Below are 20,549 nucleotides of genomic sequence, written 5' to 3'. Positions count from 1 at the left end.
CTTACCCAAATTACCGTGATAACTGGCAGCATTTGGATTGGCTTTAATTGCCTTGAGGAACAAAGCTTCAGATTCCTGAATAATTTAAAATAACAAGTCATCAGGAAAGTCCATTCTCATATATATATATAAAACAATGCCAAATTTACCCAGCATTGTAATTAAAAACCCTCTGAAATGATGCCATATCTATATGATACCACCATATAAATATCCTGAGCCTGCCCAATCCTGTAGCTCAAGTGGCTACAGCCCCCTGGAAACAGTAATAATGCTACAAGTAAGTGTCATGCTTTCACAGGCTGCTGTAATTTTAGCAGAAAGTTATTAAGCACTAGTGAAGTGTTTAATAACTCTTTACCTAAGTAAACTCTTACCTACTTTACCTAAATAACTCTTTACCTTTTGCTCTTTACCTAAAGTACCTTTTTTTTTTAATAGTTATAGTATTTTCAAACATTATCTGCTGAAGTTTTCCCTACTTATGCAATCAAATTAAGGATAATGGAATTCAGTATCTAAGCAAACTGCTTTTAGACACCTTTCCTTTTACAATAATTTTAGCATTAAAAACAGGAGCATTGCAGTAAATCCCTTTCAAACATGTTTCAGTGTGGTTCCCAATGAAGAGTACCTGCTTACCTTTTATTTAAAAAATCATGCCAAATCATATCATGCCATACAACATCCTTCACATTTTCCTCACCAGTTATCTTCTCTGTATTACCACTTGCAGTGTGTACTCTTAAGACTCTTGGTATCGGAGTACTTAGAAAACATCAGCTCCCTCACCAAATATTCAGAGAATAATTTACTGCTAAATTTATTCTCTAGTTAAAACAATTCTATTTTTCCGAACTAGCTGCTAATATAGATACTTTTTTCCCAGAGCATATTTCCTGCAGAAGTTTAAAAAGTCACAGACCCCCAGCCCAAATAAAGCATATTTACTCACTGACATGCAAGTTTAGATACTTGAGAGCACATTTTACATAGATTTCTGTGCTGTGCTTTAGGGAAAGTTGTTCATTCAGTTTCAATGCAAATGACTTGAAGATAAAATTACCTCAATGTGGTAGGCTTCCGTCTGAATGCACATACTTGCTGTCTGAGGTATGTGAGAATAGTAACATGAAGAAAAGTCCTTTCCTTTGTGCTAAGCTTTTGCTGCTTAAAATATAACACAGGCTCTACTGAAAAAGAAAACCTGTCAGCCAGATTTTTGGTTCCACCATCTTCTTATGTCAAGCATGAAATAACTCTCTGTAAGGGCCCCTTCAGGGGAAAAGAAATTTCTGATGTCAAGATTGAGTCACTCAGCTCTGAGTGACTTAAGAGCCTCCCCATATGTCCAAATTCAAGCCCAAACTAAAAGCATTGCTGAGCACAGCTGAGGCTGCCATTCTCAAGGCAGGAGAGACTCATGCGGAAAGTGCCTTCATCTCCACAGGTCAAGGAAATTACAAACCCCAGGGTTCTCAGAGCTTCTCCAGTGGAGGGCCACAAAGATGAGGGGACTGAAGCATCTCTGTTATGAGAAAAGGCAGAAGAAGCTGGGCCTGTTAAGCCTCCAGAAGAGATGACTGAGGGGACCTCATCGATGTCTAAGTACCTGAAGGGAGTGTGCCAAAAGGATGGATCCAGGCACTTCTCATTCATGCCATGCAACAGCACAACAGGCAAGGAGCAGAAACTGATGCACAGGAAGTTCCACTTGAACACGAAGAAGAACTTCTTTACTGTACAGGTGACAGATCACTGGAACAGATTGACCAGAGGGGTTGTGGAGTGCCCTTCCCTGGAGATACTCAAAACCTGCTTGCATGGGATCCTGTGCAACCTGCTCTAGGTGAACCTGCCCTAGCAGGGGGTTGGATGAGACAAATCTCCAGAGGTCCCTTCCAACCCTAAGCAATCTGTGATTATAGTTTTGTTTCATTGACACTGAACTGTGCCATAAATTAAGTCCCTCCTGATGGGAGAGAATTTGCTGAAAGTCTTTGAGAGGAGTTTCACAGATAAACCGAGACTTTTCCTTTAGTTTCAATGCTTCCAGATAGTTGTTTATTAAGTCTTATCAGAGAAACAGAGCCACTAGCATGACCCAGGTACAGCACAGAAGACAGAAAAGCAGGAGTGAGCTCTAGTTATCAAGATTTACACAGCTTTTAAAGATATTTTAACCAATAGTTACTAAAAACGTACATTATTTTCACTTTCCTACCAATTATTCAGTAACATGACTAGGAACTGTGGAATTTTCTATCCAATCAATCCGAACTACTTTTACTGCAGAATATGGAGTAGTAGAAGAAGGAGAAGAAGGTTTAGAGAACAACAATCCTCCATTTTGATATTTTTTACTCTTATCTATGTACTACAAAGAGAAGCTCAAAACTTCTAAATTTTTCACCCTGTGACAATCTTACATAGTAGTCTATCACCTAATTCACACCACTGTATTTTCTAGTTCTTGTCTGACTGTTGGTAATTTTTTCCAAGGTTTGAAGCTAAAACAGTGTTGTTCAGGGGGGTAAGAACCCATAAAAACAGGCAGAGAAATATTCTCTGCACTCTGGTTCCTACATTTCAGGACAAGGAATACTTGGATAGGAGTTAACAAGGGAACAAGATGCCGGCAAATTTAAGAGTATATGACTCCATAGTGCAAATTCTAGCATTGCTTTTCTATGGCATGAGCAGTTGCTCCAGCATTCTCATACCCAGACTATTAAAGTTCCTGGATGCATTGGTCTCTTTGAAACCCATACTATTTAGTGACTTCATTCATGTTTTGGATGATGGGACTGAATGCGGTTCCAAAACTTTACATATAGCACCTAAGAGGAGGGTGTGAGAAATACACTGGAGGGGAGAACAGCTACTTCAAGGGACCTGGGCAGGGCAGAGAAACAGACTAGCAGGAATCACAGAATGGTTGAGGCTGGACTGGACCTCTGACCATGTGATTTCCTCTGTTAGCACTTCGAGACCACACCTGAAGTATGTGTTCAGGCTGGGGGTCTCCATTACAAGAAAGACACAGACATACTCCAGTGAGTCTTGCAGAGAGCCACAAAGGTGGTAAAGGCTGGAGCACAGGACATGCAAGGAACAGCTGAGAGAAACAGATCTTTTCAGGCTTCAGGAGAGAAGATGAAGGTGCTGCCTACAACTGCTTGATGAGATAATACACGGAAGATGGAAACAGAATCTTCTCAGATGTAAGACAGGATGAGACATAATGGATGCAAGATGGCCTACAAGAAATATCAATAAAGGAAACATCAATTTTTTTTTTTTTTATCATAAAGTTGGTCAAGCATTGAAACATGCTGTCCAGAGAGGTTTTAGAATCTCTATCCACAGAGATACTTAGGATTCAACTGGAACTGGCCCTGGTTTGGGTTAGGGGTTGGATTAGAGACTCAAAAATATGGCAAGAGGTTCAAGATAACCTCCTCTTTTCATACGACTCTGCAGTCCTAAAAATCAACAGTGGATTGGCACTTGAAACCATGTAGTAATTTTAAGTCCCACAAAGCTGTATTTTTTCCCACTCCAAATTTTAGTATTTTGGCCTAATAAGTAAATCTCTTTTTTCCTCACTGGGCAGGTTAACACCAATCAAAATGAAAGATATGCTGACCGTTTAATTCAGTCTTATGCCTAAAAGTTGCCACTTACACAGAGCAGAAGCACCTAATGTACAGAATTGCATCCTTTCACTGTTGAAGCACAGTGGGACAACATGTGCAATGTGCTTCCAGATAATTTAATGAAATAGATATTCAAGAGCTGGCTGCCATTACCATACATCTTCAACTCCATGCTCAGAATATTTTTATCACCACTACTTTGCTCAGCAGCTAGTAGAAGCATACTGGTTGATTAAAGGCTATTTAAGGTGCATCATATTCATATTACTGTGGATATATGGAGTAAATATACATACCAGTACATCAATGATATTTCAGATTGCTGCATCTTGCCAAATCTTTAAGTGTTGCCAAGAAACTTGCAGCTTGCATATAGCAAAGGCTTGGGGTAAGCACACTGCATTCCATCTGCTGCCAAGGCCACAAAATTGTAGTCTGGCTTTATTTCAAATACAAAAAATGCTGAATGGTTTCAATTTATTGCACTTTTTACAGAAAAAGTATAGACGTATACATAACAAAAATATAGCACACATCTTTTTCAAAGAACTAAAGATAGCTTGGTTCTTCATCCATTGAGATAAGAACAAGCAATTAAAGGAGAATCTAACTTGGTATAACAGACGTTAATTAAAAAACCCAAACAAAACCACAGAAACAGTTCATCCTTTATGTGCTTTTCCTTCTGGAACAATAAATCATTTATCAGTCAATGCAAAAAAAAAAAAAGGGCTATTTTTTATTTTTTGTGACGTAGGAAACCTATCTTCTGCTGAAAATCAAAGTGCATTTGCAACTGAAGGACAATGTTGTGTGCTTATTGGAAGGAAATCTCTCACAACATCATAAAACTTTTTTGACTCAATGTCTTTTAAAATAAGAGATAACAAAAATCCCCAGAACAAATCTTCCTTTGTGGCAACAAAGCCAATGTAGTAGCAACTTTTATACAGACACATAATAAGTAACCTAATAAATTAAATGCCTGAGGTTATACAACACATCAGACACAGCCAGGCAGCACTCTGAAAATTACCTCCCATCACCTTGACAGTCTCCATCCCCCATTCCTCCCCTCCAATTCGATTCAATAAAAATCCTTGAAGAGCCATCCACTCCTCTGTTTTTACATGGTGAGGGGGTGGACAAGAAACCTGAAATTTTCATGCCTTTTTTTCATCAGTAAGCATTCTCCCATTACAAACAAATCTGTATCTCTTCTTTCCAGGCAATGGAAAATACAGCTGCTGAGATCATAACCTTTGGTTATGAGCCCACTTTCCAATTCCCCTAATTTGCTCTCCCTGTTATAACCCAGCAGTTTTAAGTGACTACTTAAGCTCTGCACAAACCTACTACTCCATTTTGAACTACTAAAACACTCACTGGTGCTCTGCTTTTTTTCCTGGGCTCCACTATTCCTTTTGCTTTTTTCAGAATGTGGACTTAAAAGCTGCACTTTCCCCTACTCTTATTTCTACTTTGTCTCCAACATGTTCTCCTGCAGCATAACAACTTTCAGGGCTGGCAATCAAAACCACTATCTTCTTTTTTATTTTTTAAATCCACTAAGACAGACTTGACTCTCCTACACCTGGAAAAGTTTTCTAGCTTGTTTTCAACTTATTTTTTCTACTTTATTTCATTATAAATGCTCTTTATTCTGTCATGCTACATATTCTTCCCAATGATTGACTGTAAAATCCTCTATTCTTCCACAGTCATGACTCACCAAAATAATTCTAGCAATTACCTCCTCCATAATCTCATACCTTATGCATTCTGGATGTTAATTTGTATCCTTCTGGAACTTTGTTAAACTAACCTAAAATATATATTTTGTAACAGTCTCAGGTGGAGAGAGAAAAGAATTAGAGCATACAGGAAAAAAACCCAGCCAGTTTAGAAAAACAGCAACAGGGTGTTAAACAGCATCACTAATGCAAACAAAAGCAAGTGCTGGGTTGTCACAGGCCCTGGCTTCACATGTGGACAGGTCAGGACTCCACAGCTGAACAATACTGTAGAAATTTAAGTGGTCACAGTAACTGCTGGACAAATGTATATATTTTAAGAATCATGGAATCATTAAAGTTGGAAAAGACCTTTAAGATCATGAGGTCCAATTGTCAACCCAGCACCACCACCATGTTCACCATTAAACCATGTCCTCAAGTGCCATATCCACACATTTCTGGAACACTTCCAGGGATGGCGACTCCACCACTTCCCTGGGCAATCTGGTCCAATGTTTTACAACCCCTTTTATGAAAAAAATTTCCTACTATCCAATCTAAACCTTCCCTGGTGCAACTTAGGCCATTTCCTCTTGTCAAGTTTCATATAATAAAATCTTCTTACTTTGTATATAAATGAGGATGTTCCTTCAGTGCTGCTAACATTATCACTACCAAAAAGACATCAAACCCCTTAAAAGCCAAGCTTCGGTAAATGATGTTTTTCTGAGGAACACCAGAATTTGATTATTAATTTTTCCCTATCATATACATAAATCACTGACTATAGAGTCAGTTTAAACAACTAACTATATTAAATGTGTATGATTTATTCTCTATCAGCTCACACAATTCCCTTTGGAAAACAAGTCAATCTCCTCAGTTTCATTACATTTGCTACTTGCAAATAAAGGTAGCTAGTGCTGAGGTACCACTCACAGGCTGGTCCACTGCATCCAAGAGAAAGTTCAATACATTGCTCAATGTATGGACTTTCTCTCACAGTATTCTGAGATCACCCAGGTATCCCATCCTCAATCTGGGATTAACAAACTTGTATTATTGTATTTTAGATAGCATCTGAGGCAAAAGGCTAGAATTCTTATCTATCTATATTCACAGAACACATAGCAAAAGCACAAGGACTAGCCTGTCTCATCCAATTTGAGTTCCTGAAACAAGGTCTCTAATTCAATGCAGGCTCTCTCCCTCGGCAGTGAAGCAACACAAGACCCTAACTGCCCTCTAGTGTGCTTAAGAGCCTATTTCTCTCCACTGACCACTGACATAATGTAGGGCAGTGACATTTGTAACCCAGGCATCTAAAATAAGGAGAGATAAGCTCAAGCCAGAATCACACACCAACACTGTGAAAAAAAGGGGCACTGAAACCTGATTATCTAAGTCATAATCCAGAATGATGTCCTCAAACGGTTTCTACAAAAGATTTAGATGGAGTTTAATTGAGGGAAAAATCCCAACTAAACCAGCCCAAAGCCCTACAGTCAAAAAGATCTAGGTACCTACCTTATATTTTTGTGATTTCCCCAGTACATTAGCCAAGGAAAACATAAGGGAATGATCATTAGGTATTAATTCCAGGGCTTCTCTTCCAACTGCTTCTGCTTGAGCTAGATTGCCTGGGAGCCCAGGCAGAAGAAAAAGAGAAGGCATGTTTCAACACAGCCCTATTAGTTACTTTTCATGATGCAAGCACACATATTTTACAAATAGCTGATTGCATAGTTTTTTGAAGAAAACCAGGTATCACACACACACACAAATGTAAAATCCTGCAGACTCAGGCAATAGAAGCTCTTCATTTTGTTTTCAACATGTAACACCTTCAGAAGAACAACAAAGCACAGATGAAAATGTTCTAGAATTTAATCTGTAATACAAACATGCTTGCACATTGATGGCATTTCAAGTAAGTATCAGAAATTCAATGTATCGGCTGGATTTCAAGTGATGCTTTAAAATCACTGAGTCAGACATTAGAGAGTGTCTGTCTGGGTAGCCAAACAAGAAGTAGAGATCCTTTCAGATAAAAACAGATAAAGCTTTAAGTTTTTCTAGACACTGAATTATTAATTGAAACATTCAAATAGACTTTTACCTGTGTTATCAAGCAGTATTATCATATTGTTCCAAGCCAAACTGTGCTCTGGTTTTAGGACTGTAGCATTCCTCCATGCATTCAATGCATCTATATGGCGATTCAAATCTGCATACTAAAAAGAAAAATCCAGTAATTTTGTTATTACTTGCTTTATTTTCCTCTCATGCACTAAAGACACTAAAGAGTTGTTAACGTCTTGCTCCTTTCTAGTATGATTTCTTTTTATAGACAAAAATAAGAAATGTAAAGGGAATACTCTTGTAGTATGGAAGATGAGAGTGCTATATACTGATTTTCCTTTTCTTTTCTCTGGGAGCGAGGCTTGTCTTCCAATATGCATGTACCAATAGAATAAGGAGAAGAGAGAGCACACAACTTAGAAATCTGCACAAGAGAATTAGTAAATATTTAATGTACATATTTCCAAGAATCTAATTCAAATTTTTCAGCATAGTTCTACTAGCTAATGATATACTAATGAATGCAAAACAGTCTAATATTGGGAAATGATTAATAGTATCTTTTGGAAAAAAACCCCTAAAATCTGTATTTTTGTTTATACTTCTTTATATGATAAAGTAGGATTACCAAAGGTTGTATGGAAGGAAGTATACCAGGAAAGCTATAGGAAAAGCTGCTAAAGTATGAAATCAGCCTCAATCACAATACAAGGAAACTGGGATAACTATCAGCTTTTAACAGTACAGCAGAATTATATAAATCTATCTATATATACACAGATAGAGAGACACAGATTCCAGTCATAGCTATCATTTAAGCACTTACCAACCGCCCTAAATTGTAGTAACAATCTGGGTATTTTTTTCTGTGTTTAATTGCTGTCCAGTAGCTTTGCTCTGCCTCTTCAAACCTTCTTAAACTGTTCTGTACTATTCCTAGATTCATCCACGCAGCAGCAAAATCAGGTCTGGGCAAATTGGGAAAAAACACCAAGAGAGAGGACACTTAAGCACTTGAAACACAAGATCCTATTGTATCATTTTGGCTCAGTTAGTGCAAAAAACTGCTTAGCATTGGTCTAAACATACTGTATTTGTACAGCTAAGGACAGCAACTCCTCTGCTTCATGGAGCTCATTTCTTTCTTTCAGAATATTTCCAAGGTTGTTCATGGCATGTACATATTTTGGATTCAACCTAAAATTTAAAATTTAAGAGATTATTATTATGTATGGACATGTATTAATATATGCAAATTGCTAGCTCTGCAATGCTGCAGAACATGAAAATGAATACCTAAGCATTTTCTTCATGTTAAACATGAAAGCAGTTTTAGGACAGATCATTAAAGTAGTAAAATTTCTAATACCTTACAGCTTCTCTGTAGTATTTGATTGCAGCACTTTGATTTCCTTTGTCAGCCAGGTTTTTGCCAACATTGTAGTGCACCTGAAAACACAGATGGATATTCCACCAGATGCCACACAGTCAGATATTTTGTGGAACCAAGTAGCTAAAAATTCTTTCTCCAAAAAGAAACAGTCAGCACTTGTGTCATTCACGGCTGGCTTTTGGTGTAGGTTGATACTTAAAACTGGACAGTTCATACAATGAAGATAGTAAGAAAAAAATTGAGGAATATATCAATAGATCAGTTTACCTGTTCCAGCTATTTAAGAGAGATTATTCACTTCCTAGTTTTATAAATGAGATACCACACCTTTCACAAGACACTTTGTATGGAGACCTCCTGCTCTTAATTTCGTTTATTTGCCAGGTAAGAGAAAGTTTGACTCAAACCAAATCTATCATAGCAGAAGAAACACTACAGCAATGTATCAATTAAATTTGTTTTCATTATAGCATAAACTAGAAGAAACTCAACATTCACAGAAAAACCAAACAAAAGGTAACAGACAGACACAATTATTGTCTTAGGATAAAAATGAACCAAAGAGCATTTCTGAAATAACAGCAACATGTTGAAGACTTTGCCAGCTAAAAACTGAAGCATGAAGGAAGGATCTAGAGCTTTCAGACTACAGGGAAGAAGGTGCATCATCCTGATTTATGGCAGGAGTAAATAGGAATAAATATATTTCAGGACAAATCTGAGTTGGAAAACATCTCAAATCCTACTTTAAGACAAATCTCAGACTATGTTACCTGGTTGAAAAGTACTGTGAATATTGACTCTTGAAAAGAGATTTCTCAGTACCTGGATCAGGACTCATTATTTAGATTACCTTACTATTTGAAATCAATTTGTATATACTTCATCTAAAACAAACACATACAGTAATTTCTTCCAAACTTTGAAAATCCAATTTAAAAACACAGTAATAACTTCAGATTGAAGTCCAAAAAGATAGGTCTGTAATGCACTTAGGTAAGTCCAACTCACCTTCTGCATTCAAAAAAGGATTTTCTCTGACGTGTCCATTAACTGAAAAATGCTAATTGCAGTTGGCACAGTATTGATCCAATGCACACAATTATTGGAGCCTGGTTGTTAGGGTATTTAATTGTTGAATTTCATCTCTATATGATTGTAACTACATAGTAACATACTATCAACAAATAAAGTTAAGGACATTTTCCACACTTTCTTGAATGGGCGAAAAAGTGTTTTCACTGGTTTTAAGGAGAGCAGAGATACTATAAAGCTTAGTAAGCATGCACAGAAGCAGCTCCTCACACTATAAGATATAAAACAGCACACAAATTCAGCATCCCATAAAAGCAGTTCTAGCACAGCTTCCATGAAGAAAAGAATCCTGGCACTGTGTTGTACATTCATAAAAATATGACAAGGCCCAGGGAAAAGAAGCAACAGAACGGTACATTTATATCAAGAAATAACCAAAGATCAATTGACTGTGTCAAAAAATACAAAAAGATGGTGCAGCATTTTCCCAGGAACCAATAAAATAAAATGAAGTACCCTGAAAGATGTTTCTTAGAACTGAATTCTATTTATATATCTCTTCCAGAAATGTTTCAGAACACTAACATTCTTACCAAACTGGATTGCTCTGATTATATATGCTGAAGATCACATATTCAAATTTCACCCAGATAAAAGATAAATTGTGGCAACACAGAAGAAATACTTAAAGATGTCACTGAATACTCTATGTTAGCCCTTGAAGTACCTGACTTTACACTTCAGTATCAGCAAACAAAATTATATTTAACTTGATGATTCAATTTCATTCTTTAAGAAGCTTTACAAAATGAAATTTGACTAAAGACTGGGACAGAGCAGATGAGAAAAATCTTGGTGTACACCAACCACTCAGTCTTTCACATGCCAGCTATCTTGTGTTAGGAAACAGCACTTCACTTTCTATCTTTCACACGTTTATTTTTTTAACATGTAGTATCTTCACATCAATTTTTTTTCCCCAAAAGTAGCATCAGAAAGAGTATTTTTCTCACATAAACAGAATTGTGCAGTCTGAATAAAACTGAGAGATATCAATTCTCTCAAGTCAAAACATCAAATGAGGTATTAAGCGCACTTTTGTGAACTGAACTAAAAAGATGTACTATAGTCTATTGAAGCTGATAGCACAACAATTTAAATAAACTACTAGCATTTTCAGTGGTGTATTTTTGTCCTCAGCTCTAGCTTCTGTGTGAAAGGAAATGATGTTTCTATACAATACTCCCAAAAATGAAGGGCTCCTTGGTGTATGTAAGTTTTCTAATTTCCCTTCAAGTGAAATTGTAGCTTTAGTTCTTCTTAATATGGTGGTGACAAGGAAGGGAAGAGGGAAAAAAACCTAAACCAAACATACCAAAAGAAGTGTCCAGCTTACCGTAAATATCCAATGACAAAACCAGTTCTGCAATGGGTTGTAAGATGCAGTAACTTCCTGCTCTTAAGAACAGAACCAGCAAATGGTTTCCAGGCACATACGGTCATTTGAGATGTGCAGGTTACTTCTGCCATCCAGCCATGTCTCTCACTTCACTGGCCACGGCAGAGAGATGCCAAGGTCAGCCTTTAGCTCACTTAAAGCAGGCCTGCAGTAACCACCTGCTGTCTGCTGAGCACAAGGTGTGACTCTCCTGCACAACACGGGGACACAAGTGCTTTCTATGTACCAATTGGTGGGAAGGATCTGGTCTTTAATAATGAGGGGCCGGTGAGTTGTTTTAAATTTCATCTCTAGAGGTGTGGTTCTTCTGCTTTTGGCAGATATTGTGCATGCCAGCCTGGGAGGGAAGATCTTCCTTTTCTGGTTAAACATTTAAGAGCAGACAGAGCCCTTCCTTATTAAATGATTAAATATTAACTGGAAATGACGTATTACATTATACCCAGATGATCCTTTATCAATCTTAAACAGGTAATTACTTTACAGTAGTAGCTCTAAAAGGAGCATTCTCAGGGATGCATAACAACATAGTATTCTCTGAAATCTAGACAATCAGGTAAAAATACTCTAGGGTAGAACCTACTTTCACTCAACAGGCATGTGTTGTTTAATTAACATAACCATGGCATCACAGCCTAGCCAAGGAATAGGCTCTAAGTGTTTGTCTGTTTGCAATACTTCAATCTGCCTAAGAAGCCTGGATAAAAAAGAAAAAGCACTGCATATTATTCTGTGCTAGATATACATAGTACTTGAACTTGTATTTAAATGTTAAATTTAAACAAAGAGAGAAAAAAAAATATATTTTCCTGTACAAAAATGAAATTATTGCTAGCCTGATTTTTTTTGCTTTGTTTTCCCCCCCTCAAAGTAGCATAGGAAGAAATTGAAATGTAGTATCACCTTCTAGGAGGTACATCCCCTCAGCTGAAGCACTACTATTATCATCAATTTTACTCTCTCTCTCTTCCTAGCTGCTGATAATCACTTTTTCAGCAAATATGAACATTTTCTGAAAAGGATGAAAGCAAAGCACAGACGTCCAAATTTCTCCAGGAACATGTAGATGCCTCCGTTCAATGCCAGCTCCTGTCATCAATCTTCTCTTTCTTCTACTGCTAAAACTCTGTTTTCTAAATAATAACAAAACAAAGCTTTTTTGATAGTCACATCTTGTTTGTGTATCTAATGTTGTCTAAAGGTTCTTCTGCATGACTGTGCTTGTATATGCAAAAATTGACATCTCAAATGGTGGCAAAACACTGCAAATAGCCCATATAAAGACAGCCCACAGCATTTAAGTTAAATTCCTGAGAAGATAATCCCCTTTTAATATATATCATTAAAAAAACCAAAAACAAAACTTCAATATCAAAAGGAAATGTCCTCTTGATCAGCTTCCTTAAGGATCAAAGATCAGATCCTCAGGCAGGAATCTTGTTCTGTCACAAAGGGGTTTTACAGGACCTTTTAAGAAAGTATAGAAACCAATCTCACAAACTTATTGTACCTTTTCAGCATTAGCACAGCTTGTCTCTGACAAATTTGTATCTATAATGATTGCAGTTTGCATAAAGCATCAAGTTCAAAGTTACTTACCCTGGTATGTCAAGGCAGATAGTAACATTATGTTGAGAGTATTTTAACCTCCTTGCTTATTATTGTAGAAAAGTTGCTACTGAAATGGCTTTTCAAAAATTACATTTAATTATTTCTATCCTTTAAAGAAAAGCCAGTAGCAAGGAGAATGTAGAGATTAGATACAAAATAACAACAATTTACAATCATTTAAATTTATTTATTTCAAATCTAGGAAAAGAAAAATGCCGGCTATTTCCCATGTACGTAACAATGTAACTGCAATTATTTATTTAGATACTCAATGAGAGAAAGTAATCTAGGAATAAAGACCATCTCTGGATTCTTAACTGCTATGGCTTTTCCAAAAGGTAAGAAAAAATAACTCAGTTCTTCCAACAGTGCAAACATTTCCAAAGGCAAAAAAAGAAAAGGCAGCAAGATGAGTATTTTTGGGAATAATCTTTAAAACTAAAAGAGACAATGTGTAATGACTTCAGAAGGTGAGGAGCAATCCAGCAATGCCTAGAAATAGAGAACAGCAGTAGGGCAGGGGCAAAATCTCACATAATCTTATGTATCCACATCTGCTGTAGTTGTCAGGACTTCTTTTATCATCAGTGGAGAGAAAGACAAATCTACGATGCAGTCCTTCTGAGTTATATCTCTCATTTAGTCCAATGTGATGAACCACATGCTAAAAGAAACAGCTTCTTCTCCCCAGGAGAAGAATCCAATCCATACAGTATGAAAAAAGGTGGTAGGAAAAATGGAATCAATATACAGGCACTTCCTGTTCAGCTAAGGAAAATACTGCCAAATGTATTAAAAATGTGTACTGTTTCAGTCTAATGACCTTTGAAACCAACCTGAGTGTAGGGCCATGCAAGTTCAAATGTGTGACATGCTCCTGGACATGTTTAACCAAGATGTGTAACATACTTCTTTCTCTCTCTTAAAAACACCCACCCACCCAATAGGTATTTACATCCAAATATGTGTGTGTGTGTGAATATCTATATATATATCTATCATATATATTTTTAAAAATATTGTAAATAAGTAACATTTAAAATAAATTTTAAAATATTTAAAACATTTAAAAATCTGTATTGGAGCTTTTTTTAGAGGTCAAAATATTTGTAGCTTCATTATGGTACCTGATTATTTCCAATCAATTTTAAAGTCACTGCAACATTTATTAAAGTTGATCTTAAATGCCAGATCTTGAGCCAGATGTGTCACCACTCAAGGCACCAGATTCACTACTATGCCAGACAATCTCATTTAATGCAGTTTCCTCATCTTTATCTAAAGATATGCTTAAAGATGATGAGTCTTGGAATTAGAGAAGGCAGTGCTGTTACTACTTGTTATTTAGAATTAGGGTAAGTTTACCCTATACTTCCCACACAGACTATTTGGAATTGAAAAGAGCTGTACCACAAAACATGAACAGCCTTTTCTGCTAGTTAGGATTTGAGATCCTGCTACATAATGGAAGTAAAGCGGGACCACATTAGACATACTTAATATGTTCCAGGAACAACAAGAAAAAGCTATTATCTATGTGCCATTCTTTGGTCTGCACCAGCCTCCTACTGAAATAAATGGGTCACTGACAAAAAGTCCTGTGGAGTCATTTTTAAAGGAAGCCTGCAATTTCAAGACAACTGAAGATCAGAACAAAACCCAGTTCAAATTTTTACATTTACCTTTGTCAAAATTAAATAAATATAGCTGAGTTCACAAAGAAAACAAGAAAGAGGCTCTTAACACATGGACTCTCTAATGTTCCTGCTTAGGAAAGTTCCCTACTATTGTGATTTCAAAGTTACATCCTTCAGCAAAATTGAAATGTGAGCCTACAATCCCTTCCCTGTTCACACTGCCACGCTTTCCACTTGCACAAGCTGTCACCAGCAAAAATACAGCTCAGGCATGTCTACAGTGCCCAGTGTTGACAAACACAAGCTCATTTTGCCTGTACATTCATTGGCTTTAAACCAGCTGCATTAGTTCAGTAGCTTGTGCACAGCTTATCAGCTCAAGCACAGTATTGTGAGAGCACAGCTACACATCTTCCCAGCCAGGCATGGCGGGAGTCCAAGGAGCTTGGAGCACAGGCAAAGAGTGTGGATCTGTCTGAAGCACTCTTACCATGGCAGATGGATAGAGTTACACACAAAGAAAACAGATTGCATTTGCTCCATTTATAGTATGCGTTTGTCATCCAGAAGACAAGATATACTGAGGTCATCATTAAAAAGAAGATGGTTGCCTACCACTGCCACACAATAAAATACAACAGCTCTTTTCCTATGTATTACAATCCAAGATTACCAAAAGACGCCACCATGTTGTAAATATTAGCCATAAATATTTTTTACAGCTCACTGCTGCATATTTGTATTCCAGTAAATGCTAAGTTTATTGTTCTCTTTGTGAAGTTGAGCATTCACACTTTTTAAACTCTGTATCTTGATTGGTATTGTCTAGATACCACTCTAGATTACAGAAATCTAATAATTTAAAACATCAATGTACTTTTATAGACATATAGCTGTTTATATTTTTATAGCTGCACGTTCCCACTCCCAGGCTCTTCAAAGAGTCTCTTTACTGAAATTCAGACACCATCAAGGCTCAGTGGTATACTCCAACAGATCACACTCTTGGCTGTCAAAGGACTGCTGTGGAGGTCACCTCTGCTGGAGGCTAGAGTCAGTCTCCAATGCTGAACACTGCTGCTCAGCTCAGTGAAACATGCTATCCAGTTCCACGTCTTACTTGTTCCCTCACTAAGCCTGCAGGGAAAATTGCAGCTTTCCTCAGTGTCCATGTCTGAAGACTCTAGCCCATTCAGCTGCTGTAAAAGAGCAGAAGTGGGAGCAAAGATTTTACTCCCACATCCTGCAATTGCACTGATGATATGCTGCTTTGTCCCTCAGCTGTGCTGGCTTTATATACCACTGGAAGGTACACAGAAAGGATTCTAAAAACAGCACAGACATTTTTCAGCTGAATACATTGCTACAATTTACTTACCCTGTTTTGATTTTTTTACTGCAATAACTTGCAATTATACACACAATTTTTTAAGTAGATTTTATTAGCAGTACACCCAATTTGACTGGATGCCTTTCTTGAAGTGCACTCTCCCTTCTCCCTCACCTCCCCACTCCCACTCCCAAGTTCTGAATTACAATATTGTAATTTGCACTTTCTGGTATTTTGACTATGCTACCACTGTAATTTAGGTGTCTGACATGTCAATGTCATTCCTGAACCAAGTAAGACTGTGAATAACACTGTAGCACAATATACTAACTATGCATAACACCTCCTTGACCCCAAATTTCAAAACACCTGAAAAAAAAGAAAAAAAGATTAGAAGTCCATGAGTGACTTACTTTTGCATTCAGAGGGCACACAGACAACGCGCTCCTAAAAAGCTGTTCTTCTGACCTCCACTGACTGCTGCGGAGTGCACAGCGCATAACATTTATCAACAAGATTCCAAGTACTGCCACAGCAAGAATTTTCTTAAGGAAAGAGAGCCAAGTTAAGAAACAAATCATGCAGTTGAACAACTTCATCATCAACTTTACTGATTATTTTGATGGTACCTTTTTCTTGGCTTGCTTACTCAAGAGACTAAATCCATATGTAAAGAGAATACAATATCCAATACTGGGGAGGTAGATGACTCTCTCTGCAATAACAAATCCTACTCGGAAGAAGAGATTACTTGCAGGAAGAAAAGGGATAATAAGAAATCCAAGTCCCAGTGTAAGGATTCTGCAAACAAGAAACAGATTCTCAGATTAACTACAAATCTTAACAAAAGTACCTTTTCCACTTAACATGTAAACTTTATTTAAACACTGTAGAAGGATGTGCATATAGAACAGGACATTCAAACACAGCCTTTGAGACCCACTAAGAAGATCAGATCAAATTTCAGTGAGGCACTTTAAAAATCGTTGCTATAATTTCCAGAAAAGCAATATTCATGCTTCCAGGCCAGAAGATAGCCCCATTACATATTAATTACATAACTCCTATTTAAAATACACAGGCAGGAAAAGTAATGGTAAAAGCTACCTGTCTATTTTTGGACCTACTAAGACAGTAATGGGGGTAAAAACATAAGTCACTGTTAAAGAATAAACTTAGGTGCACATTCAACTGAGAGGGTGGTTTTTCTCCTAACAAACACATCAATAGTAGAATCCATTGTGGTTAACCACTTGAAAGTTAGTAATCTACACTCTTTCTACAGTCAGAAGAGACATACTTTTCAAGGGCAGTTTGTCTTCCTTTTTTTAGGCATCAGTGTTAACATCCTCAGCAGGTAACTCTTTATGGACTATACACAGCTCAGACAAAAGAGTCTAGGTACCTCACTTTTATAGAGCTGACATAAGGGAATAAGAACCTCAGGTCCATGTCAGGTATTTCTTACAAAGGCCACGGGCATGGTAATTTTCTATTCTAATTTATTACAAATGAATCTCCACAGCGTAAGGTAGATGTGTCCTCTTGCTATTTTCTCATCCCCAAAAGTCCTAGGCCTTCAGTATACTTTTTGTCTTCACTTTTTACTAAAAAACTATTTAGCAATAAAGGCTTAGTGAGTGCATTTTTACTGGAAAGTATGACATCACTTGCAGCAAGAATTCCACCCCCTCTCCAAAATGATTTCTCTGTGCAAATAAGTATGGGAACAGCAGAAAGGCAGGCAGGTACGCTGTTAACATTTAAAGGGATGAGAGGGAAGAAAAGAATAAGAAAAGATTTTGCACTCTGAACAATAGAATTATCTATGTCAGTGATAAAAGGAAGACTGGAAAATGTGGGCCCTCTCTGGAAGCAAATGGGAAGCCTTGTTACCCAGGGCATAGAGAAGGCTAAGGTATTCAACAACTTTTTCGCCTCAGTCTTCACTAGCAAGTGCTCCAGCCACATCATTCAAGTCGCATGAGGCAAAGGCAGAGACTGGGAGAATGAAGAACTGCCCGCCATAGGAAAAGGTCAGGTTCAAGAACATCTAAGGAACCTGAAGGTGCACAGCTCCACGGGATCTGATAAGACACATTCATGAGTCCTGAGGGAACTGGATGGATAAAGTTGCTAAGATAGTGCTGAACCCCTACTCTTCATATTTAAGAAGTCATGACAGTCCACTGAAGTTCCCACTGACTAGAAAAGGGGAGACATAACCTTCATGTTTTAAATAGGGAAAAAGGCAGACACAGGAAACTAGGTCAGTAGGTCACCTCTGTGCCTGGCAAGATCATGGAGCAGATCCTCCTGGAAAATATGCTAAGGCACATGGAAAATAAGGAGATGATTGGTAAAAGCCAACCTGGCTTCACTAAGGAAAAACTCTGCCTGACAAATTTTGTAGCCTTTTATAATGGAGTTACAGCTTTGCTGGGTAAGGGAAGAGCAACTGATGTCATCTACTCGGACTTGTGCAAAGCCTTTGACACTGTTCAGCATGACATCCTTCTCTCTAAATTGGAGACATGGATTTGACACATGGATCTCCTGGTGGATAAGGAAGTGGCTGCATGGTGGCACTCAAAGAGTTGCAGTCAATGGCTCAGTGTCCAGTGACAAGTGGTGCTCCTCAAGGGTTGGTATTGGGACTGGCACTGTTTAACATCTTTGTTGGCAATATGGACGGTGGGACTGAGCGCACCCTCAGCATGTTTGCCCACGACACCCAGCTGTGCAGTGCGGTCGACACGCTGGAGGGAAGGGATGCCATCCAGAGGGACCTGGATAGGATAGGTAGGCTGATGCAAACCTCATAAAATCCAAGTGCAAGGTCCACTACTTGGGTCAGGGCAATCCCAAGCACAAAGACAGGCTGGACAGAAAATGGCATAAGAGCAGCCCTGAGAAGAAGGACTTGGGGGTGTTCAGTGATGACAAGCTCAACATGACCCAGCAATGTGCACTTGCAGTGCAGAAAGCCAACCATATTCTGGGTTGCATCAAAGCAGTGTGGCCAGCAGGGCAAGAGAGGTGATCCTGCCCCTCTGCTCTGCTCTAGTGAGACCCCACCTGGAGTGCTGCATCCAGCTCCAGGGCCCCCAAGATAAGGAGGACCTGGACCTGTTGCAGTGAGTCCAGACGTGGGCCACAAAGATGAGGAGAAGGCTAGAGCCTGCCTCCTGTGAAGACAGGCTGAGAAAGCTGGAGTTGCATAGCCTGGAGAAGGCTCCAGGGAGACCTTCTAGCAATCTTCCAGTAGTTAAAGGGCACAACAAGAGAGGGGCTTTAAAAAAGGACATGTAGTGATAGTGCCCCATTCCTGGAAGTAATCAAGGCCTGGATAAATGGGGCTTTGAGAAACCTGATCTCAGGGAAGGTGTCCTTGCCCATGGCAGGGGGACTGGAACTACCCCAGCTTTAAGGTCCCTTCCAACTCAACCGTTCTGTGATTGAGCAGTTGAAAAATTTTAAAGAACTGAGAAATTAAGTCTACAAAAAGTCCATGGGAACAGAACCTGCAAAGTTAAACAGAAGCCCTTGGTAAAAAAGAACAGTTTACAATAAATTTTTTAGTTTCTTTGGGTAAAATACAAGTTGTTTTCTGAGTAGATACTATGGGTCAAGCATTTACTTTTTAACTGTTGACCATGGCCAGTATTTCTACCTGCTTTCAAAGCACGTCTCCTCTCCTCCATTATTAGGAGAAGATTAAAGGAAATGATGACTTTTAAGAAGTAAGGGCAACAACATACGTAATTTCCTACTGCGTTTTGAGCACATATTACTTTTTACCACCTACAGTGTTAAGGATCTCAAAATACCATTTCAGGAGAAAATATAAAGCAGCCATCCATGCCTCCTCCTCCAATTCTGTTTCCTAGTAGTTGGTGTACAGTGATGGGCCCAAATTGGGATAAAACTGTAATGACAGCTATAAATATTTATTTGAACTGCATTTGCTCGACACTGGTTCCACTGAATTGTTAAAATTATCAGTAGTGGATTTAACAAAATAATACTGTACTCAAGTTGGCCAGGCATTTAAAATTCATCAACGTCTCTTACCTTCTCTTATGGCTGTCTTCTGAGCACAGAGCTTGGCATATCAGACCAATTAGGCAGAACCAAAGTGCTGCTAGTGCAATTATCCTCCAGTCGCTGACGGATTTAATGAGGGGTATGCAGCCCATTGACCAATCAAAACACAGCCACCAGGGACACAACAGCAACCATGCATTCAGTGAATAGTAGTAATTATAGTTTATAGCCTGTCAGTCAAAGAGAAAACAAACATTTATTTGATACTAAACCTGGGGGGGGGAGGAGGAGTGGGGCAACTTTAGTCCTTCTCTCTTCCCTCATTTCCCTTGTAACAAAATAAAGACGCCACGAATACTGTTAGACTACAACTATTTACATATCCATTACTATTACAGCTGTGAAATTAATTTTTAATTTTCTTTTAAACATAGCTCGGTGGCTCTCTAGTTCAGAGCAGGGAAATGCAATTCTGTGCTATCCAACCAATATTCATATGTAAAAAAACCAATCTCTTACTATAGGAGAAGACATCAAAAGACACCACCCACTGTCTTCAT

The 20,549-nt window shown here is 38.2% G+C and overlaps 1 protein-coding gene across 5 annotated transcripts in view; it reads right to left on the bottom strand.

Annotated features, from left to right (window-relative positions):
• Positions 1–20,549, bottom strand: part of TMTC4 (transmembrane O-mannosyltransferase targeting cadherins 4) — a 56,589-nt gene that overhangs the window by 5,592 nt on the left and 30,448 nt on the right. For 4 of the 5 annotated variants that reach the window (XM_042042891.1, XM_042042881.1, XM_042042907.1 and 1 more), the window contains 9 exons: positions 20,017–20,219; positions 16,572–16,743; positions 16,356–16,487; positions 8,847–8,926; positions 8,567–8,674; positions 8,304–8,445; positions 7,515–7,629; positions 6,923–7,035; positions 6–75 (listed from right to left, as the gene is read on the bottom strand). In XM_042042891.1, coding sequence (XP_041898825.1) covers positions 6–75; positions 6,923–7,035; positions 7,515–7,629; positions 8,304–8,445; positions 8,567–8,674; positions 8,847–8,926; positions 16,356–16,487; positions 16,572–16,743; positions 20,017–20,219 — 1,135 coding nt within the window. Of the gene's footprint in view, positions 1–5; positions 76–2,504; positions 3,261–6,922; positions 7,036–7,514; positions 7,630–8,303; positions 8,446–8,566; positions 8,675–8,846; positions 8,927–16,355; positions 16,488–16,571; positions 16,744–20,016; positions 20,220–20,549 lie in introns of those variants that run through there. The other variant, XM_042042901.1, reaches the window with a different exon arrangement.

The sequence above is a fragment of the Corvus kubaryi genome, unplaced genomic scaffold (assembly GCF_017639235.1).
Source record: "Corvus kubaryi isolate FWS band 111438036 unplaced genomic scaffold, C.kubaryi_AGA036_p1.0 133, whole genome shotgun sequence".
Taxonomy (NCBI): domain Eukaryota; kingdom Metazoa; phylum Chordata; class Aves; order Passeriformes; family Corvidae; genus Corvus; species Corvus kubaryi.
Note: the sequence above shows the minus strand (reverse complement) of the source record. Positions and strands in the feature narration are given on the sequence as shown.